This window comes from Pteropus alecto, unplaced genomic scaffold, assembly GCF_000325575.1.
Source record: "Pteropus alecto unplaced genomic scaffold, ASM32557v1 scaffold69, whole genome shotgun sequence".
Lineage (NCBI taxonomy): Eukaryota > Metazoa > Chordata > Mammalia > Chiroptera > Pteropodidae > Pteropus > Pteropus alecto.
Window position 1 is genome coordinate 9,215,247 of NW_006494610.1, and position 20,896 is coordinate 9,236,142.

At 34.6% G+C, this 20,896-nt stretch overlaps 1 protein-coding gene across 1 annotated transcript in view; it reads right to left on the reverse strand.

Moving 5' to 3' along the window:
* Positions 1–7,102: 7,102 nt before the first annotated feature.
* Positions 7,103–20,896, reverse strand: part of GNAI1 (G protein subunit alpha i1) — a 72,265-nt gene continuing 58,471 nt past the window's right edge. The window contains exons 6-8 of the mRNA XM_006925742.3: positions 16,019–16,148; positions 14,609–14,762; positions 7,103–9,053 (exon numbers count right to left, since the gene is read on the reverse strand). Coding sequence (XP_006925804.1) covers positions 8,863–9,053; positions 14,609–14,762; positions 16,019–16,148 — 475 coding nt within the window. The 3' untranslated portion in view covers positions 7,103–8,862. The remainder of the gene's footprint in view (positions 9,054–14,608; positions 14,763–16,018; positions 16,149–20,896) is intronic.

The window sequence follows — 20,896 nt, forward strand, 5'->3', positions numbered from 1 at the left end:
ATATCTGCTTCTCTAAAATTTGTGAACTTTTCCATGGAATGCAAATAAAGTTGTGATAGAAGTGTTTTGATTTTCAAATATAAATATAATGCAAGATGTTTGAGTATTTTATATATTCCAATAGCCACAATGTAAGAAGACACAGGTGGAATTCTAAAGATATATTTAGTTTAAGTCAATATACGCAAAATGCTAGTTTAACTTGTACATTTTTTTCGTGTGAGTCTTTGAGTTTCTGTGTGTATTTTACACTTGCAACAAATCTCACTCTTGACTAGTTACCTTTCAAATGCTCTTTAATCACATGTAGGTAGCGGCTGCTATGTTAGTGCAGCTGTAGTGTTTGTAAAAAAAAAAATGGGTTAACACACATAGGCTTCTTTACTGTAGGACTTTTCATAGCCATTGATATACTAATAGGCACTGGCACACTTATTAACATCTGCTTCGGCAACACCACTTAGGACATGCTGAGCTACACCACATGGCACTCTGAAGTAAAACTTTAATTCACTGGGTTTTGAAGACATGGCTAACAAAATGATTTTTAGTCCTGGATTTTATTCCCATCTCTGCCTCTAGCTAGCTAGTCAACATTACACCAGATATTTAACCTTTCTAAATTTGTCTCTTTATTTGAAAAATGGAACTTTTACTGATGACATTGAAGGACAGCTCTGAACTAAATGAGAGTAATAGTAAAGCACTGTGAGAAGTGTCTGGCACAGAGTAGGCACTCAGTCAATGTATTATGTATGGATTTTCTCTATATAATATTAGGAGGGATAGATTATCTGCAATATATTTGAAACTATGTATGAACTTATTGTTTTGAATGAATCCTATTAGTAAAATTTTTCAACCGACTAAATTTAGAACTATGTCATTTTAAATCTGCACATAGAAGCCTTAGGTGCATATCCAAGATGGGAATCTCAGATCGAAGAAAGAGTACTTTATACTAGCTCTAAACGTTCCCTTCCACTTTGAGCCAGGAAAACTCTTTAATTATTAGTCTTTAGATGATCTTCTTTTTCAAGAAAAAAATACACAGTTAAAATTAGCTGGTAATATATTATAATAGGGAATTTAAGAATGGAGTGAAATGTATACCTAAGCCTGTAAAAAGTTCAATTTATTAAAGGCTAATTTCTTTGTGAAGTCAATTGCTATAAGAAATTGTCACTTATATTGACAGGTACTTATGTTTGTAAAAAAAAAAAAATTTTATCCATTCATCACATTTTATCCATTCATCCATCAATGGACACTTAAGTTGATTCCATGTCTTGGCTATTGAAATATTATGCTGCAATGAACATGAAAGTGCAGATATTTCTTCCACATAGAGTTTTTGTTTCCTTTGTATATATTCCCAGAAGTGGAATTACTAAATCATAATTTTTTGAAGAACCTCCATACTGTTTTATGTAATGGCTGTACTAATTTACATTCCCATCAACAGTGCACAAGGGCTTCCTTTTCTCTGCATCCTTGCTGACATTTGTTTCTCCCTTTTTTGGTAATAGAACAGATATGCAGTGATACCTCATTATGGTTTTGATTTGCATTTCCCTGATTATTAGTGATACTGAGCATTTTTTCGTGAACCTGTTGGCCATCTACATGTCTTTAGAAAAATGTCTATTCAGATCCTCTGCCCATTTTTAAGTTACACTGTATGTTTTCTTTCACTATTGAATTGTGTTAGTTCTTTATATTCTTTGGATATTAATCCCTGAGCAGATACATGGTTTGTGAATATTTGTTACCATTCTGTGTGTTGCTTTTTTCATTTTGTTGATGGTTTCCTTTGTTGTGCAGAAGCCTTTGGATTTGATACAGTCTTATTTAGTTTTGCTTTTGTTGCCTTTGCTTTTGAGGTCAAATCCAAAATTTTATCACCAAGACTGATGCCAAGGAGCTTACTGCTTATGTTTTTTTCTAGGAGTTTTATGGTTTCAGGTCTTATACTCAAATCTTTAATCCATTTTGAGTTATTTTTCATGGTGTAAGATAGTGTTCCAATTTCATTCTTTCGCTGTCCAATTTTTCCAATGGCATTTATTGGAGAATCAGCCTTTTCCCCATTGTATATTCTTGGTTCATTTGTCATAAATTAAGTGACCATATGCATTTGGTTTATTTCTGGGCTCTTTATTCTGTTCCATTGATCTCTATGTCTGTTTTATGCCATTATCAAACTTTTTTGATTACTATAGCTTTGTAATATAGTTTGAAATAAGAGAGCATGATGCTTCCAGCTTCGTTCATCTTTCTCATTGATTGCTGTGGTTATTCAGGGTCTTTTGTGCTTCTCTACAAATTTTAGGGTTATTTGTTCCATTTCTGAAAAAAATGCCATTGAATTTCGATTGGGATTGTATTGAATCTATAGATTGATTGCTTTGGGTAGTATAGATACTTTAACAATATTTTTCCAATCTATGAGCATGAAATATCTTTCCATTTATTTGTGTCTTCTTCAATTTTTTCCATCTACATTATACTTTTCAGTGTACAGGTCTTTTCTTGAGTAAATTTATTCTAGGTTGATGCCATTGTAAATGGGATTGTTTTCTTAATTTCTCTTTCCTGTAATTTGTTGTTAGTGTATAGGAATGCAACAGATTTTTTAATATTGATTTTATATCCTGCAACTTTACTAAATTAATTTGTAATTCCAACAGGCAACAACTTTTTTAAAATATAAAAATACAGTCCTGTGGGGCCACAATCTTAAGACCAACTAGCCACTAGAGCCAAGTGATCCAGTATCCCCTGGGTAGTAGTTGCAAAAACTGGAGTGCCAGACAGGGGTACAAGGCCCTTTCCAGGATATATTTGGAAGCTGGTGTAAAGCAGAGGATGAAAACAAATATGGCATCTACCATCTTCCCTGTCTAGATGTGTGTCAAATCAGAAGCTTGCCCCTTAGTTTGAAGCTCCAGGACAAGCAAATAAGCTTCTTTTACAGAAAGACTAAGGATATGTTTCATCTGCTGTCTGTGCTGTGCCCTGTTGTTCGTAACCAGCCAGGAACTCTCTTTCCTATTTGTTAAAGTGCCATGAACCCCGTGAATGCAAATTCTGCTGGCCACTGGAGACAGATGATAGAGGGGCAGCCACCACTAGGGCACCAGATGCCTATACAAGCTCCCCTCCAGGAGATACTGTCACTCAGAAGTAGAGCAGAGGGAGAGTGCAAAGAAGTGCCAGCCTTCCAGGGGCTCTGGAGAGGATTACAGCTGCTCCTTACATGTGCCCCTTAATTAGAAGCCTGTCCCTCAGGATATAGTGAAGATGAGCGAATAGGCTCCTTTCACAGAAAGACCTGCCAGGCACCTGTCTGTTGCCTCTTGCCATGCCCTGTGGGTGGTAGCGGGTTAAGAACTCTTTCTCTCTCACAGTCCTGTGAGAACTGTGATTATAAGTCCCACTGGTCACCACAGCCAGGTGTTCTAGAGGTGTCCCCTGGGTGGAAGCCACAAAAAATAGGGATCCAGATGAGGGTACAAGCTCCTTTCCAGGAGATACCAGCCAGCTCGAGTGAGGCAGAGGGAGAGCACAAACATGGTACGCACCGAACTTCGTCCCTGGAGAATAGTTCATGAACCCCTGGGTGAAGCTTTAAAGATAAGCAAATAAGCCTCTTTCATAAAAAGTCCTGGAAGGACTGCCCCAGTCCAGGCCTCCTCTGCCCTGGTCTGCATGATTGCAGTACAAAGTGGAATTCTTCTTCCCTGGGCCCTGGGGTGGGTGAATCAGTGTGCCTGAGCCCTTAAGAAGTGTTTCTCAGTTTACTAGTCTTGTGGATCTTAAAGAGGCAAGCCCCACTGGCTTGCAATTCTAGATGCTTTGGAGGCTTATCTCTGAGATGCATGTCTTACAAATTGGGACGCACAGTGTGGGGTTCAAACCTTCTGTTGCTCAAGATGCAACTTTGGGTTTTGAGTTCTCTCATGATTGTGGGTCACTGCACCGGGGGTGGGGTTTATGTTGTGTTTACATCAGTATCTCCTACCTACTTCGATATATTTTTCCCCATTCACCTGACGTGTAGAAGAGTTTTTTCTTCCCTCCCCCACCCAGAGGAAATTGTTCTATATGTAGCTGTAAATGGTGTCCATAGAAGGTGAGGTCAGTATCTTCCTAGATTACCATCTTGAACAGAATTCAGTACTATTTAATAAAAATTAAAGACAAAGCTGTCTCGAAGTAGCTTTGACTTCACTTTTTAATTCTCATAAGGATCAAAACTGAAATTACTGGTTTTGTGTAGGAATAAAGAATTCTTTCATAAACATTGTTGTGGAGAAGGAATTTCTTTGGCCTTGATTCTTAGGTTTTCAAGAGTTCTACTTTAAATATTTTCTTTTAGGTGAGGCCCTATGCAATTCAGGAGGAAGCAGCACCTTCTTTACTAAAAGTGACACTGCTACTAAAATAGTTCAAATCTGCTTTGATCTTCTATGCATGCTTTACTCAACAATATTGTCTCATTTTTAATCAATTACAATGCATTCTTTGAAGCATCTCTTTGCAATGGCAGTGTTTCCATTCACTTTGTTGGTATGGAGACCAGGAAGGTGGCCAGTAATCAAAGCAGCTGGGAATATTTGACCACATATGTAGCGCTCGAGATTTATTTCATGGAAGGTCTGCCCCAGTCCAGGCCTCCTCTGCCCTGGTCTGCATGATTGCAGCACAATCATGATTGTGCATATTTGGGTGTTTCTGGACTTGGTGAAATGTTTCATAACTTTTAAAGTAACCAAAAAAAAAAAAAAAAGAAAAAAATATAGAAATCACAACAGACAAAGCAAGCAGTTATTGGTTAAGGGAAAAATATCTGGGACATAGGCCAATGAAATTGTGAAATATGAAACTCTTGATATAAAGGCATTTTAACTACTAAGATAAGGTTTTGAAAAGCAACTGCAAGAAAAAATTTCTAAAACTAACTTTAAAATAACAAATCTCCCATATTTTAGTTACATTAATATAATAGACAAGTGTCCTGAAGTTGATTAGAGATGCATTTTTTTCTCCTTCACATTTTCCAATATCAATATTAATGTGAGATATTCAGTTTTAACTATAAATTATGAAATATATTTTGTTTTTGAGGCATTTCATCTAAAGCTCATATCAACTATTAATTAGGCCTGATTATGAATTAAAGGCACCCCAAATTAAAGTCTTTATAATCGAATAACAGTAAAACTTATTACCACATGCCAGGCTTACTTCTAAGTGCTTAACAGGCATTGTGAACTCATTAAATACTGACAAAAACCATTAAGATGAATGGTCTGATTATTTAATTCCTATTTTTTCAAATGACAAAAAGGAGTGAGATTAAACGTCCTGGAGGTTACCCAATTAATAAGAGACTGGAACCAGAGTCTGAACCCAGGTCAAAACTTAACTACTCAGAGCCTGTTGACCAAAAGCCTACCAATAACATAATCAGTCAATTAAAATATAATTTGTTTTATGTATTACATACTATATATATTACAATCAAGCAAGAAGAAAAAATGTTAAATAAGAAAAATCACTTACAGTATTGAAAAAATCTGCACAGTGGACACGTGTTATTCAACAGTCAACTATAAAACAGAATTATAGTTCAGATAAACTGAAGTGAGAGTGAGGATAGTTAAAAGACTACTGGTTCATTTTCTGGAAATAAGGTAGCATTCTTTGAAGTACTCTAACAAGACATGACATCAGAAGTCATAGGTGTGAACCCTTGATCTGATCTTGTTCAAGTGAATTATCCTCTCTGAACCTTTTTTGATCTGTTACTGTTGGCTTTCAGTAAGAACATATGCATTTTAGTCAGGACTTTTTCAATATAAGATTGAACGTGAATAATTAGATTAAGCATAAAAAGTTTTTCAGAAGAGCACTGAAATGAATGAAAGGCATTTTAGAAACCAGAACAGCTTTAGAAATCTTAGGAATGGGAATAGAACTATGATCGGTTCAGTTTGGGTCACTCGCCAGTGACAGAGGAATAGGACTGGTCAAGCCTGAGCCTATGGCCAGGGAGATGAGAAATGTGACTGGCAAACCTATCAGCACTGTGCAGTTCCCAAAAGGACAGACTGAAGGACAAATGCCAGCTGAATTTTAAAAAGATATCAAAAACACAAGTGCTAATAAACAAATAACATTAACAGACACGGGTGGATACTTGCCATGTTCTGAGCATTGTTTTAAGCATATCTCAGGTAGTATGTAGTATAACATTTGGAAGAAAGTCCCAGCTGTACACAAAGCACTATTAGGATGTACTGTGGGAGAGAAGTGGGGATGTAGTGAAATAGACTCAGATGATGAAGAGCCTTGAATGGGAGGCTGTTAGATTTAATTTTATTGACAAGTCAGAGCCAACACAAGTCAATGCAGAGAAGATAACACAGCAATAGTCATGTATTAGGATAACTAACCTGGATTACAGATGGGAGAAATGGGAGGTAGAAATTTCATTAATAAATCATTTCAACTAAAAGTTAGGCAAAGACTTGAATTCTGTAGGTGGTCGTGGGAATACAAAGGAAAAATAATAATACCACAAAAAGACAGATGAGGCACTGGAAAAGTAAAATATGTGAAAAATGATGGCTTATTAGAGATGGAGATGAGGGCTAAGAAGAGTTCTAAATGGCTATAAGGCTTCCCACTGAGGGCTTAAATGAATAGCTGGCTACAAAGGGAAAGTCAGGGGATGAGAACTGGTTTAAAGGGAGAGTGATGGTAAATTTAGTTTGGGGTATACTGAGTTGGAGCAGGCAAAAAATTTTTGGAAGGAGATATCAAGTAGACAATTTTAAATGTGACAGCATATCATAAAAACTTGGGGCAGGGAACACTCAATCTTCTGGAGCAGACAAAACTGTAAAAAGATAGCACAGATAAAGAAATGAACGTACTATATAGACTGAAACTTAAAATCCTAGTGCAAAATGTGGTTAGCCAACAGGTTGTAAAATTTTAAAAATTTAAATTTATTAGGATTTATTAATAACACAATCACACAGAATAAAGTTCAGGAATTCATCAATGATGTTCACCAATATGTGCTTCTTTGTGGCTTTTTAAACTGTATTTCTCATGATTTAGATTTATTCGTAATATAACTGAAGTTCATACATAGTTTCACAATATGGATATTACAGATCTTCCATCGGTAAAATTAATGAAAACATATCTTTTATGAAAGGCACATAAAGAATCTAAACTAACACATTTAAGGAATTTTGACCATTTTGAATTTCTTTACATTACAGAGAAGAAAAACAAATCCCTAAAATTAAACAGATACAAATGTAGTTTGTGGTTACCCACCCCCCAACACATATACACATACTTCAACAAATACACATCAATAAAATTCAACAAACGACAGCACGTAACTAAACTTAGAAACTGTTTACCCACAAAGCTTACTGAAAAGCTACTTTTTTCAAGATGAGTAAAAAAAGGTGAGTAGGGTGAGGAATTTTGATGAAACGAGGTCACAAGATACATTGTGATTCATCAAAAAATAGAAAATAAAAAGACTACCGAAGTTCGATATCTAGCTGATATATAACACTTATTTGAGCATACATACAATCACTGACATTTTTAAACACTATTACTCATTTTCTAAGTGTAATTGCCTGTTTCATTCTCAGAAATAGCACAATTTAAAAAGAAATATAAACTCAAGCAAGAGGAAATTTGAACAATGTAAGAGAAAAAGTAATTTTAATATGATAATTAAGTTTGAAACTAGTTACATATACGAATTAAAAGCTTGCATTATATCAGCAGCAGTATATTTAAAGGTCTTTCTTGTTATCTTCCAAAGAGCTATCATATATGCTAGGTACAAGGGATTTCCCAAAGGAAATACACAAATGAATGTCTCAAAATTCATTATGCTGACGTATTTTTTACCCCAAATATCTCTCATCATTCACCTAAACTTAGTTATAAATAAAAAGGTAGTTATTTAGAGTGTATAAAAATTAATCTGGCATCACCTTTAAGGCAATGCATGAATAATACCATCCAAATATTAAAATTCCAAGTGAAAACAAACCAACTGAATAAAAATTAAGTATAAGTCTAAGATAGTATATCCTCGAAATATGAAATTTTCATTTTTTAAACAAAATCCAATGTAGAGTCAGATCAGCATGCACTCTTAAAAGAAAAAATGAAATGCACACAATGTTTAAATAATTGATTCAAAGGCAGGTATATTGAATTCTCTTTAAGAACATTAAAAGAAATCATGTTAGTAAAATAGTCTGTGCCATGTTTGTACAAATAACATTTTTATTACAGGTATACATATAACCAAGATAAGGGCTACAATGTTTCCTAATATTAATTACTGTACTTAAAAATTTATAGGACATGAACTTAAATAAAGCTGTTTAAAACTGGCAAACAGTAATAGTCTGTAATTCAGTACAAAGTACTTAATATTTGTTATTTCTAAAGCCATCACGCTAGAATTGTTAAGTTGCCACTCTTAAAACCTTAAAGTAACGTGGAAAACTAAAGTTATAAATACATGTATACAACATTTGCATATTTACACTTACGTAGAAAGCATCAATACACTAGAGTCCTGCTTTAACACTGCCTTTAGTTTCACACTGCAGGACCCACCTTTTAACATTTAAGAAAGGTCCTTCTGTTACTTTCAGTTACAAAAACAAAACAGAACAACTTTGGTCAGGTTCCAGGTGCATTTGCCATAAGCTACATTCTGTGTTGCTGCAAGACTTTAGAGAGATCCACACATAAGTACTCATTTGGTCTGAAAATGCATTTTACCGTTAACTGCGAAACTTAGAAAAGACCACAATCTTTTAGATTATTTTTTATGATGACATCTGTTACAGCATCAAAAACAAACTGCACATTCTTAGTATCTGTGGCACATGTGAAGTGGGTGTATATTTCCTTTGTGTCTTTTCTTTTATTGAGGTCTTCAAACTGACACTGAATATACGCAGCTGCCTCTTCATATGTGTTTGAGCCTGAGATGGGAAGGGGAAAGAAACATAGGTGAAAAGTTAAAATAGTATACAGCTAAGCAAAATGAACCTTAAATTATTGAAATCAGTTTCATACATATACAATATGTGGATTCTATAATTTTATTTTCCTTTCCAGAATGAGAGAAACTATTCCTTCTAAATGAAAAATACCCAATCTTAACTACCCTTTAATGACCAATAGTTACCCTTTAAAAAACTCCCCGAACCAAAAACACAGTTTTCCACATTCCACTGATCGTTGTTCCTGCCTCAGTCTCCAAGCGCCGGATTCCCCTTCTTTCTTCTCCCTTGTACTCTACATCACAACAATGAACCACTCAATTCCCTGATGGTGGCATGCTATTTCAGTTCTAGCCCAGTGTCTGGTCAAGCAATGCTGACCGAATACTGATCATTATTTTTTATTCCCTTTCTTATATACATGTTAATTAGTATTTCTTACTCATTTTGTTAAAAAATTATACAAGGGTCTACAATGTGGTTTATGGCTATGATGTTACAAAAAAGTTAATGACACACTCCTGCTTTCAGGTAACTGACTACAGATTTCTGAGAACAAACACTTCCAGACATTGGCAGTATCTAAAGATAATCACATGCATAATGTGACTCAGTAATTGTTTCTAGATGTGTCCCTGACAGAACTATATAAATATGTTCACTATATAAACACTTTTATGTTCAACATATAAAGACTTAATAGCAGAACGTCTAGTTTAGGAAAGAATCCAGCTAATAAATTCCAGCATATTCATAAAACAAACTGCCACACAGTCATGAGAATGGAAGTACTACGGCTACACACAATAACGTGTATGAGTTTAATAAACATACTGTAACAAATAAAGCCAGACACAAAGAGTATACACTGTATGACTCAACCGAGATTTAAAAAATAAAAGTTTGACAACAATCAAAGTTAATCATCAATATGTGCGTGTCAGGGGGATTGGGGGGGGCAGGGATCAGTTACATGGGAAGGTGCATGATGGGGCTTCTGGGTATCTGGAAATGTTCTACTTCTTCACCTGAATGGTGAATACACCAATATTTTCACTTTCAAAAATTCGAGAAGCTTCACATTTGTGCTGTGTGTGTATATATTTTATATATGCACATATATCACACATCAACCAAATGTCCATTTGAAAAAAATTTGTTAAATTTCTCTTTTGCAGTAAAAACACAAAATTATTTTCCCGGCTTTCAAGGTCCTCTAATATTCAGCCTGCTTTGTAGAGCCATTCTGAGATCCTCTGTTCCATGTCTGAGATTCACTCCATGTCATGAGAACCCAATATACAAACTGCCGCCTGTTACTGCAGTGCTTCCCCTCCAGTCAGTTCACCAGCTGTTTCTGTATCTTGGCTGCTGTAAATAATGCTGCAATAAACATGGGGGTGCCTATATCTTCTCAAGTTAAGTGTTTTTGTTTTCTTCAGATAAATAACCAGAGGTGGAATTGCTGAATCATATGGTGCTTCTGTTTTTAATTTTTTGAGGAACCTCCATACTATTTTACACAGTGGCTGCACCAACTTACATTCCCACCAACAATGCACAAGGGTTCTCTCTTTTCTCCACATCCTCACCAACATTTGTATTTTTTGTCTTTTTGATACTGGCCATTCTAACAGGTGTGAGGTGACAGCTCGTTGTGGCTTTGATTTGTATTTCCCTGATGATTAGTGATGTTGAACACCTTTTTATGGACCTGTTGGCCACCTGTATGCCTTCTTGGAAAAATGTCTATTCAGATCCCCTGTGCATTTTTTATTGGGTTATTTGGGGTTTTTTCTTTATTGTTGTTTTTTTTGCCATTGAGTTGTATGAGTTCTTTACATTTTTAGATATTAATCTCTAAGCAGATATATAATTTGCAAATATTTTCCCCCATTCTGTAATTTTAATTTTTTGAGGAACCTCCATACTATTCATTTTGTCAGTGCTCTCCTTTGCTGTGCAAAAAAGCTTTTCAGTTTGATACAGTACCACTTGTTTATTTTGGTTTTGTTGCCTTTGCTTTTGATGTCATTCCAAAAAGTCACTGATGTCAACTGATTTTTGTATATTAATTTTGTATCCTGCAACTTCACTGAATCATTTATTAGTTTGAGCAGTTCTGTGGTGTAGTTAGGGTTTCCTAGAAAGAGCATCGAATCATCTGCAAATAGTGAGTTTTTCTTCTTTTCCAAATTAAATGCCTTTTTTTCCTTGCCTAATTTCTCTAGCTAGGATTTCCAATACGATGTTGAATAAAAGTAGTGAGGGTTGGATTCTTTGCCTGTCTTGTTCCTGATTTTAGAGAAAAAACTTTTAACTTTTCACCATTGAGTCTGATGTTAGCTGTGGGCTTGTCATATATGGCCTATATTATGTTAAAGTACATTCCCTCTGTACCCACTTTGTTGAGAGTTTTTATCATAAATGGGTGTTGAATTTTGTCAAATTATTTTTCTGCATCTATCATTATCCCACAATTGTTAAAGCGGTATAACACACTGATTAATTTTCAAATGTTGAACCATCTCTGCATCCCTGGAATAACTCCCATGTATGGTATATGATCTTTTTAATGTATTGCTGAATTTGGTTTGCTAACACTTTAAGAATTTTTGTATTTGTGTTCATCAGGGATATTGGCCTGTAATTTTCTTTTCTTGTGGTGTCCTTGTTTGGTTTAGATGTCAGGGTAATGCTGGCCTTGTAAAATAACTTTGGAAGTGTCCTGTCCTCTTCTAGGTTGGAAGAGTTTGAGAAGAACTGGTAACAATTCTTCCTTAAATGTTTGATAGAATTCACCAGTGAGGCAATCCGGTCATGGACCTTTGTTTTTTGGAAAGTTGTTGGTTATTCATTCAATCTTCTTACTAGTAATAAGTCTGTTCAGATTTTCTATTTCTTCATGATTTAGTCTTGGTAAGCTATATGTTTCCAGGAACTTATCAATTTTTTTCTAGGTTGTCCAAATACATTTTAACTCAAATGGCTAGCAGACAACCATATACTTTCACAAATAAAAAATTCATTTATTTTTTTAAATCATAGTAAGGTTGGTGCTCTGAAATTCTAAAGCAGTAAACAGTGTCTCGTTCATACAGAAGCTAATGTGACCCTATATTAAAAAATGTTATGGGAAAACAGCTTTCACTGAGTGTATAACTTAATCTCCTGTATATATTCTAGGTAGCTAGTTATATTACTTAATCCCAAGAGCAGCAAGATACATGAATAAACTAATGAGCACATTTCTCAATCTGATTTCAGTCATAAAAAAGAATGGCAAGGATGGGGCTGGAGGATGAGAAAGATATTTCCAAATGTGATAGAACTGTCCTAAATAAAGGTAAGTATAGATGATAACCTGGTTCCAGAATGGAGAATTGGGAAGTCAATGATAATATGAAAGTAGAGATTTGAGAGAAAAAAAATATATATCATAGGTTTAGTTTGAGTTTCAGGTGCTGAAAAAAAAGTACACATTCAACAAGCAATTTGAGATGCAAGCTTGAGGCTCTAGGGAGAAATTAGAGTTGACAGCAGAATTTAACATGGTGAGAATAAATGTGACTATGAAAGGATGAGAGTGCTAAAAGATTATAGGACCAGATGGAATGTGGAATGTGGAGAACTGTCAATATATAGGTAAAAAGAAGAGAAGAGAGGAGCAGACAGAGGTAGGCAATAAACTGAGTAGTGAGAGGCTATGTAGCGTTCTTCCATAGAAAGCATAGCCACAAGAATTAAGAGTTGAGGGTGAAGCAAGAGGCAACTGAATCAATAATTAGAACATGCAGTGAAGATTAAATTATAATCTTAAACAAGGAAGGTGAAAGATTAATATGATACTCTCTTCGTTCAAAGATTCTGAGATCAAGAATTCCTATTTACATAAGGAAAATTCTTGTATACACTGTATACTTGGCAAAGAAACAGCTAACAAGTATATTCTTGGTTGCTCTGAAATCCCTGTAGGTGTGTGCTATTTATGGACTCATTTGGGTACTCTAATATTCATACAAAATGGCCATTTCATAATAGGAAATTACAAAAATAAACTGAAAGATGAAAAGTAGAGCAAAACTGAGCTACCTTAATTCTGGATAACTTTAATCTTGGAATTAGAACTATAATTTTATTCCTAATAAGCACTAAAAATGTTCCTGAATAAGATGACTTAGGATACTATGACTTTCAAAAAGAATACAACACATTTTAACATAAGCAACTGTGTCAAATTATTTTGAACTGAAATGTAACTTTGCAGTATACAAATGAGTAGTATGATTATATTTATCGAAGAACCTCCCTCACCCTCTGGTTCCAATGAGAATTTAATTAAATGTAGTCTGCCTGTTAATGGTGTGGGTACAGAGTGTGACAGACTTAGGTCCAGATTTGGATTGTCACTTCATTAAGTCCCAGTGTTCCCATCTTTATGAATGGGAAATAAGAGCACTAATATCACAGGGCTGTTCTAACATCACCTGTGAAAAGGTAGTAAATACTTATTGTACTATTTACTCAATAGAAGATTAAAATTTTGTTTACAATGAAACAAATTCTTGAGATTTTTTTTTTTTTTAAACAGGAAGGATGGAGTGAGGGAACTTCTGTCAATTAGCTAAATTAACCAAACTCTTCAGAATATTTAGATTTAGCTCATGTAAACCAGTGGTAATCAAACTTTTTTTTAAGGCACAAAGTTCTCTTCATAAAAATAAAATCTATTCAGAAATCCAATATATAAAACAAATGAAAACTAAGTTTCTCTGCTTTAATAAGAGAGCAGTTGTGAGAGTGTGTGTGTGGGGCGCTCCTTGCATCCATTTTCAACAGCAGCTCAGGTTTTCCAAGGAACTAAAGCATAACCAGTGTTTTAGGCCAACTTCTATCTTCAAGATGGGGTGCTGAAACGTAGGTAAATTAACTGCCTTGTTCAAGATCGAACAGCTTATTATGGAAAAGCCAAGACTGTATCTCAGGTCTCCTTTTCTTACTGCAGACCATTTTCCATAGTAGTAAAATTCAAGCACCATTAATAGTCTCATTACCAAAGTTTAGATTTCCTGAAACCTTCCCTAAAGCTCCTGAGTTGTTAGCTACTCGCAAATTTCTTCATTTTTTCCCCTTAGTTATTGTTCATGCTCCTTTGAAGTAGCATGTGGCACTGCTATTGTTTATGAATACATACATCTGAGATTACACAGTGAGAAGGGATCTTATTTATTGTACTCACACAATACATGACACAAGATCTATTAAGGAAATGAAGAAATCAGTATTTAAAATTTATGAAGACTTGTCATCACAGAAAATTATGTAACAGCTTTTCCATAAAATGAATGTTATTTTAAATAATCTAATCCGAACATCAAGTAACTACCTGTGCTCGAATGTAGTTTGATAAGTAATTTCTCTTAAAGGTAAGAATGATTAAGCCAAGGGATTCAACTCAATAACAAATCTTGCCTTAGGAGAACTTTCACTTAGAAATACATGACACAACAAGTTATCTACAGAAAGTAAAATACCTGCATATTCTGGATAGCATATAGTGAGGGGGCTCTTTTTGATTTTCTCTTCGAAGAGATCCTTCTTGTTTAGAAAAAGTATAATAGATGTATCTGTAAACCATTTGTTGTTACATATGCTGTCGAACAACTTCATGCTTTCATGCATTCGATTCTATAATAGAAAAGAATATAATCAGTTTGTCATAATGGCAAGGATTTTGAGAAATATTACTGTTAAAAAATAAATGTAACAAAATAGAGCTTAGTCAACTGAAAAATAGATAATATAGCACGAAATTACATTTCTGGCACTTAAAATCAAACACTTTGATTTTAGGTGAGGCGAGTGTCCACATCACTCATTACTTTTGCAGTCAATCAGGACAGGCTGAGTGTCCACTACGTGTCACTCTGCTGGGAATATCCTGCTGCAGGACCTTGCACTCTAGAGATTCCAAGTGCGAACATTTGAAAATATATCATTATTACAGAGTTAACTGAAGTTTCCATTAGAAGTAGAAGTTTTTAAAGATTAATAAATTAAACTGAGCAAGCTGAAACAATTAGCCCAATGCCCTAAATATAAAGGTATGTTAAGGAAGGATACCTCCCGTTTCCTGCCCTTCCAGTATCTGGTTTCAAAAAGGGTACTGATATGTTTGATAGTGAGTGCCAAAATTATAGAAATGAATATATGATAATACATTGCACCATAACTGGATATTTGATTTAATAAAAATATAAAACTGTGTCTACGGCCATGCTACCCTGAACAAGCCCGATCCCGTCTGATCTTAGAGGCTGAGCAGGGTTGGGTCTGCTTAGTACTTGGATGGGAGACCACCTAGCCTAAATAAAAAAAATATATATATATATGTGTGTGTGTGTATATATATATATATATATGTGTGTGTGTATATATATATATATATACACACACACACACATATATATATATGTATGACATTTTTACCTTTTTGTACTGAAGTTAATTTGACAGTTTTAATATTTTACTTAAAAATAGTTCCCCAAGAACAATGGTATATTGAAATACACCTGAAAATTACATAGCAATAGCAAGGTATGACACAGATCTAAGATTACTGAACTGGCAGAAGTAATAAGTTAAGAAAAAGAAGCCTCGGACTATTATGAACCTTTTCATTCAGTATGTAGATAGTACCAGATATAAGAAATATACAGTTAAGCACATAGGGTTGAGGTGAGATTAATTCTCAGTCTTTTTCTTTTTCTCAAGAGCCATCTGTGCTTCTTTAGTATGCAAAGAGAAAAGTTGGAGAAAAGAGCTCAAACTTTCAAATAATTTAGACATCAGCGAAAATTTCTCAATAATTCTCAGAAAAATTCTTGGCAACACTTTCAGCTCTTCATATTTCATGCTCAATCTTTAAAAGTGGTTCTACTTGCCATTTCTTCATCTTCGGCTAGAACTAGGTCATAGTCACTGAGCGCCACACAGAAAATGATGGCGGTCACTCCTTCGAAGCAATGGATCCATTTCTTCCGCTCAGATCTCTGTCCTCCCACATCAAACATTCTGTAGTGAAAAAATAATGAATCTGACATCATATTACATGTCTAAAAACTCCGAGGAGTTTGACAGTATCAACAAACATGCAACAAACTACAGGGGGAATGTGAGATGAAAAGGAGAAAAGGACTTTTCTGGGAGAAAAGTAATAGCAGAAATTGGTTTATAAAGTGGAAAAATAGTTCTGTGGGTTTTTAAAAATTTTTGATTAAAGGTAGGGTATTTCAAAGCCAAAAACCTTCAAAACAACACATGCGTTAATACCTGAGAACACTCAGCACATTAAAACAAATAGAAATGAATAGACTGCACTATGTATAAACACAGAAGTCACATGAAGCAACTAGGGAATGCAGAGAGAATAGAGAATAGAATATTCAATCTGCCAGTGTCATGAAACATTTGAGGCAGAGGACAAAGGCCCCTCTTCTCGCAAAATCTTTTCTCTCAGAAGCAATAAGCAGGACTTTGACATGAAAGAGAAATCATTCCAGGTACGAAAAAGCTGAGTGAGTCATATTCAGATAGAGGCCAATAGATTACCTAAATTAAAAAGTAAACCAGGGTATAAAAAAAAAGTGAGAGATGAAATATGAGATACATGGGTGGCCCTAATGAATAGTCTTAAAATTTAGAGTGCAAAAATTCAATTTTTACATAATATACAACAGCAGATCACAGTAGGTTAGTGTACAGTGTAAGCAACACGATTCAAAAGTATAAAGACAATGATTTTTCCTCTTTTTCTGTAAAAGTTTACTAAGTTAAGCTAAAGTTGAAATTCGCATAGAGTATGTTATGCAACCTAGAAATAATCGCTTATATAATGGAAACACTATGCAAACTGGTACATTTTTAAAGGCTCCATTTATCTAGATGGTGCACTAATTAAAACAGTCCCTATTTAATTCTTAGAGAGCAAAAAGAATTTTCCCTGCAGTATTGGCCTATAACTCAAATCTGAGTACATCAACTAGTATTTATCATCATTTAAGTGGCCTTCATTTTATTGATTTAGTTAGTAAATTGTTCATTAAGTTTAAGCATGCTATATAACACAATGATTCTACCACAGAATAAAATGGGTAAGATATGAAAAGGACAGCTGGTAATAAAAATCAAACGAGAACGAAATAAACTAAAATGATTACGCATTTGTTAAACTGCCAAGGAACACAATATGAAAGAACTTTACCAAAAAGATATTTTGTAATTATTTTTAATATATTTTAGATAACTTCTCTGATCAAATGTCACATATTTCCTGACCATTCGATATAAAGTAACACTCAAACCCACCCCAACCCACATTTTCCCTCTATAATAGTTGGTTTTATATGTCAGTTTGGCTATCATATGTTATTCCATTGAATGAACATGAATCTATGTGCTGCTGCGAAGGTATTTTATAGTTGTGGTTAATATCTATAATCAGTTGACCGTCAGCAAAGGAGATTATTCTTGATAATGTGGGCAGACCTCGTCTTTTCAGAAGAAAGGCCTTAAGAGCAAAAACCAAAGTTTCCCAGAGGAAAAAGAAATTCTGCCTAAGACTGAAGCGTCAGTTTCCATCAGAGCTTGCCCTACAAACTTTGGACTTGTCCAGCCTCCAAAGTCATGTAAGCCAATTCCCTGAAATAAAGAGAACCTACTGGTCCTGTTTCTCTGGAGAACACTGACTGATACCAATTTTAGTACACAGAGTGGGATGCCACTGTAACAAATACCTAAAAATGTGCAAGTGGCTTGGAATTAGGTAATAGGGTAAGAATACTGAATTACTTGACAGAATAGGCCAAGACTTCCTTGAAATGATGGCTGGTTAGAAATATGGACACTAAAGGAGATTTTGGTGAGACTTGGATGGAAGTGAAGAGAATGGCAGAAAATCATGATGAACACAATGTTAGGAGAGAAATGTATGTTAAAGATACTTTTTATGAGATCGCAGAAGGAAATGAGACCCATGTTATTAGACACTAAAGAAGAGACAATTTTTTTAAGTGGCAGAAACACTGCTTAGCTGTGTTCTCATACTAGATTTAAGATAGAACTTGATTATTTAGCTGAGGAAATTTCTCAAAAGCAAAGTATGCCTCATTTCTTCTTGCTCTTATAGTGAAATATAAGAGGAAAGAGAAACTATGGTATGAGCTGTTAAGCAAAAAGGAACCAGACACACAGGGAAGAAGACCATGTGATGAAGGCCCAGAATTGGAGTGATGCGGCTATAAGCCAAGGAACACCAAGGACTGCCAACCACCAAGAGCTAGAAGAAGGCAAGGGAAGATTCTTTCCTATAGCCTCCAGAAGGAGTATAGCCCTGCTGACACACTGACTTCAAATCTCTGGCCTTCCGAACTATGAAAGAATAAACTTCTGTTATTTTATGCCACCTAGTTTGTGGCACTTTGTTACAGCAGCTTTATTTTTCACTATAGCAATTATCATCCCTTGAGTATTAAATATTTATTTACTTCACACTCCCCACACCCCACATACACAATGTAAAGACAAAAACTTTATTTTGGTCACTTTACATCCCCTATACAGGACTACACAAGTACTTCATAAATATTTGTTGAATAAATAAATGAACTGTGTCTGCAGAATATTTTAAAACACTTTCAAACAATAACAGACTAGCTTTACCACCTTAAAGATCTAGATTTTCCAGCTATGCTGTGAGAATGTTAAATAAAGAGCTTTAACTTGACAAGTAATTTAATACAGAAAAAAAAATCTCTTCAATTTAATTTAGAAATGAATGAGAGTCATTGATATGTTGATCATAAACAAAGAACGGTCCATCTAAGCCAGTGCTTCGCAAACTTTAGTGTGCATCAGAACCACCAGGTGCGAACAGTTGATGCTGTTGATCTGAGGACCATACTTTGAAAATTCATAAGCCAAGGGGCAAAAATGCCTAAGAACTGATATTATAATGATTGGAAGGTGCAGAGAGTATTGTTTCATGTATACATTAGAAATTATCTTCATTTCTATTAAAAAACAAAAACAGAACAAAATTATAATATGTTCTTCATATGAAAAGAGGAGACTTTTGACTAGCATCTAATAGGGACTGAATCTGAGTTTTCTTAAGTTTGTTTGTTTGTTTTTTTTTAGAGGGAATCAGGGAAGATGAAAGGGGATACTGGAGATCATGAAATGTGCTGACTTATCTTCAAACTGTCATGTAATACCATTGTGACCAAGACTGGTACAAAGCTAGTTGACCACATATATAGGGATCAACCCCACAAATACGACATTGCACTCCAACACCTATTATACATTTATATTACCTAGAGAAAAAAAATAGAAATGTCTTATATTATGATAATATTGTAATAGCAGGGATGCTATAATTCGGTATTTGGCAAAAATATCGTAGTAAAATAAAACTGTTGATTCTTTAAAGCAAAATAATCCATGTAGACGCTTTCTACCATAAATGCCTAGTCAGAGGATAAGATATATTTTTAAAATATAATGCCTTATTGCCGCATTTTGAATTTACTTCCAATCATACCACAAAATAAGTGATATTGAAATTTTACATCAGCAGTTAAAATCAGACAATGAACTATAACGCAAAACACAAAAAATGATAAACACGCTCGAGTCCCCAGTAGAATTATTCTAAGTACATTTATGCCTTCATTATCCTGAGGATCATTTAACACATAAAAAGCAAATCTGGAACCATATGTTAGCAATGATAGTAATTTCAAAGAATTCTAATCCAAAATAAGACAAAGTTTATCTGAATTCAGTTCCTGACAAACCTATGTTTAAGTCAGCAAGTGAAAACAGTAACTAAATACCTCCTGTGAAATTCTACCTCACCAAAGGAGACTAAACAGAGCAAAACAAATGGACTTCCTGGAAGGATCATGGTGAGAGACAACTTTACTGAATCCTAGTACTTGCCTGTTGTTGAAATGACAAGTCTGAGAAATCTAGGATGACAATAAACAGTATGGTCTGAAAACGAATGCTTAAGGTGAACGTAACCAGACTGAAAGTGAATTTCACAATCAGATTGCCTTAAGTACCAAATAACTGACTTAGTATTTACTATTGCCATTTCTCATAATTTACAGAACTCTCCTTTCTACATCACTTCCTTTATAGGTAATAACTCATTTGATATTTAAACTTTTGACAATGTGCAAGATAGTAACACTCTTTGTTAAGAATCTTAACCAGGTTTGCCCATTTACTTAACAGGGGCATGGATCTAGAATCCTTACTTGCTAATCCCATACCCACGCGTTTTCTCCTCAAGCATTGAGGTTAGAACAAAACCATTATCTGAACATAACAGTTTAAGTTTGCTATAGAATATGGTCTTTAAAGCAAGGTAAATAAAAAGCAAAAAATCAGAATCTAAGGTGACCTAGAGTTTAAAAAAAACTTTAAAGCTTCATTCTAACAGTGAACTTCCTTATAATTAAAATCACTTCATAATTTTCTCAGATAAGATATATCAGATTATTTAAAATAACAATATTTTCCTGAGTTTAACCATTTAATATTCTAGAAGTAGTAAGCAGATCAAAGAGGTAAATGATTTCAATAAGAGATGAGAGCAAAAAAAAAAATTCCCACTGACAGCTTAAAACATAGTTAAACAGAAAAACAAAAAGCAGATGCAAAACCATACGGTGTATTAAAGCACAAAGCTACAAGGTCAGATAAATTAATTATGGTCTATATCTTTAAGAAGCAGGGCAATGTTTGTTTTT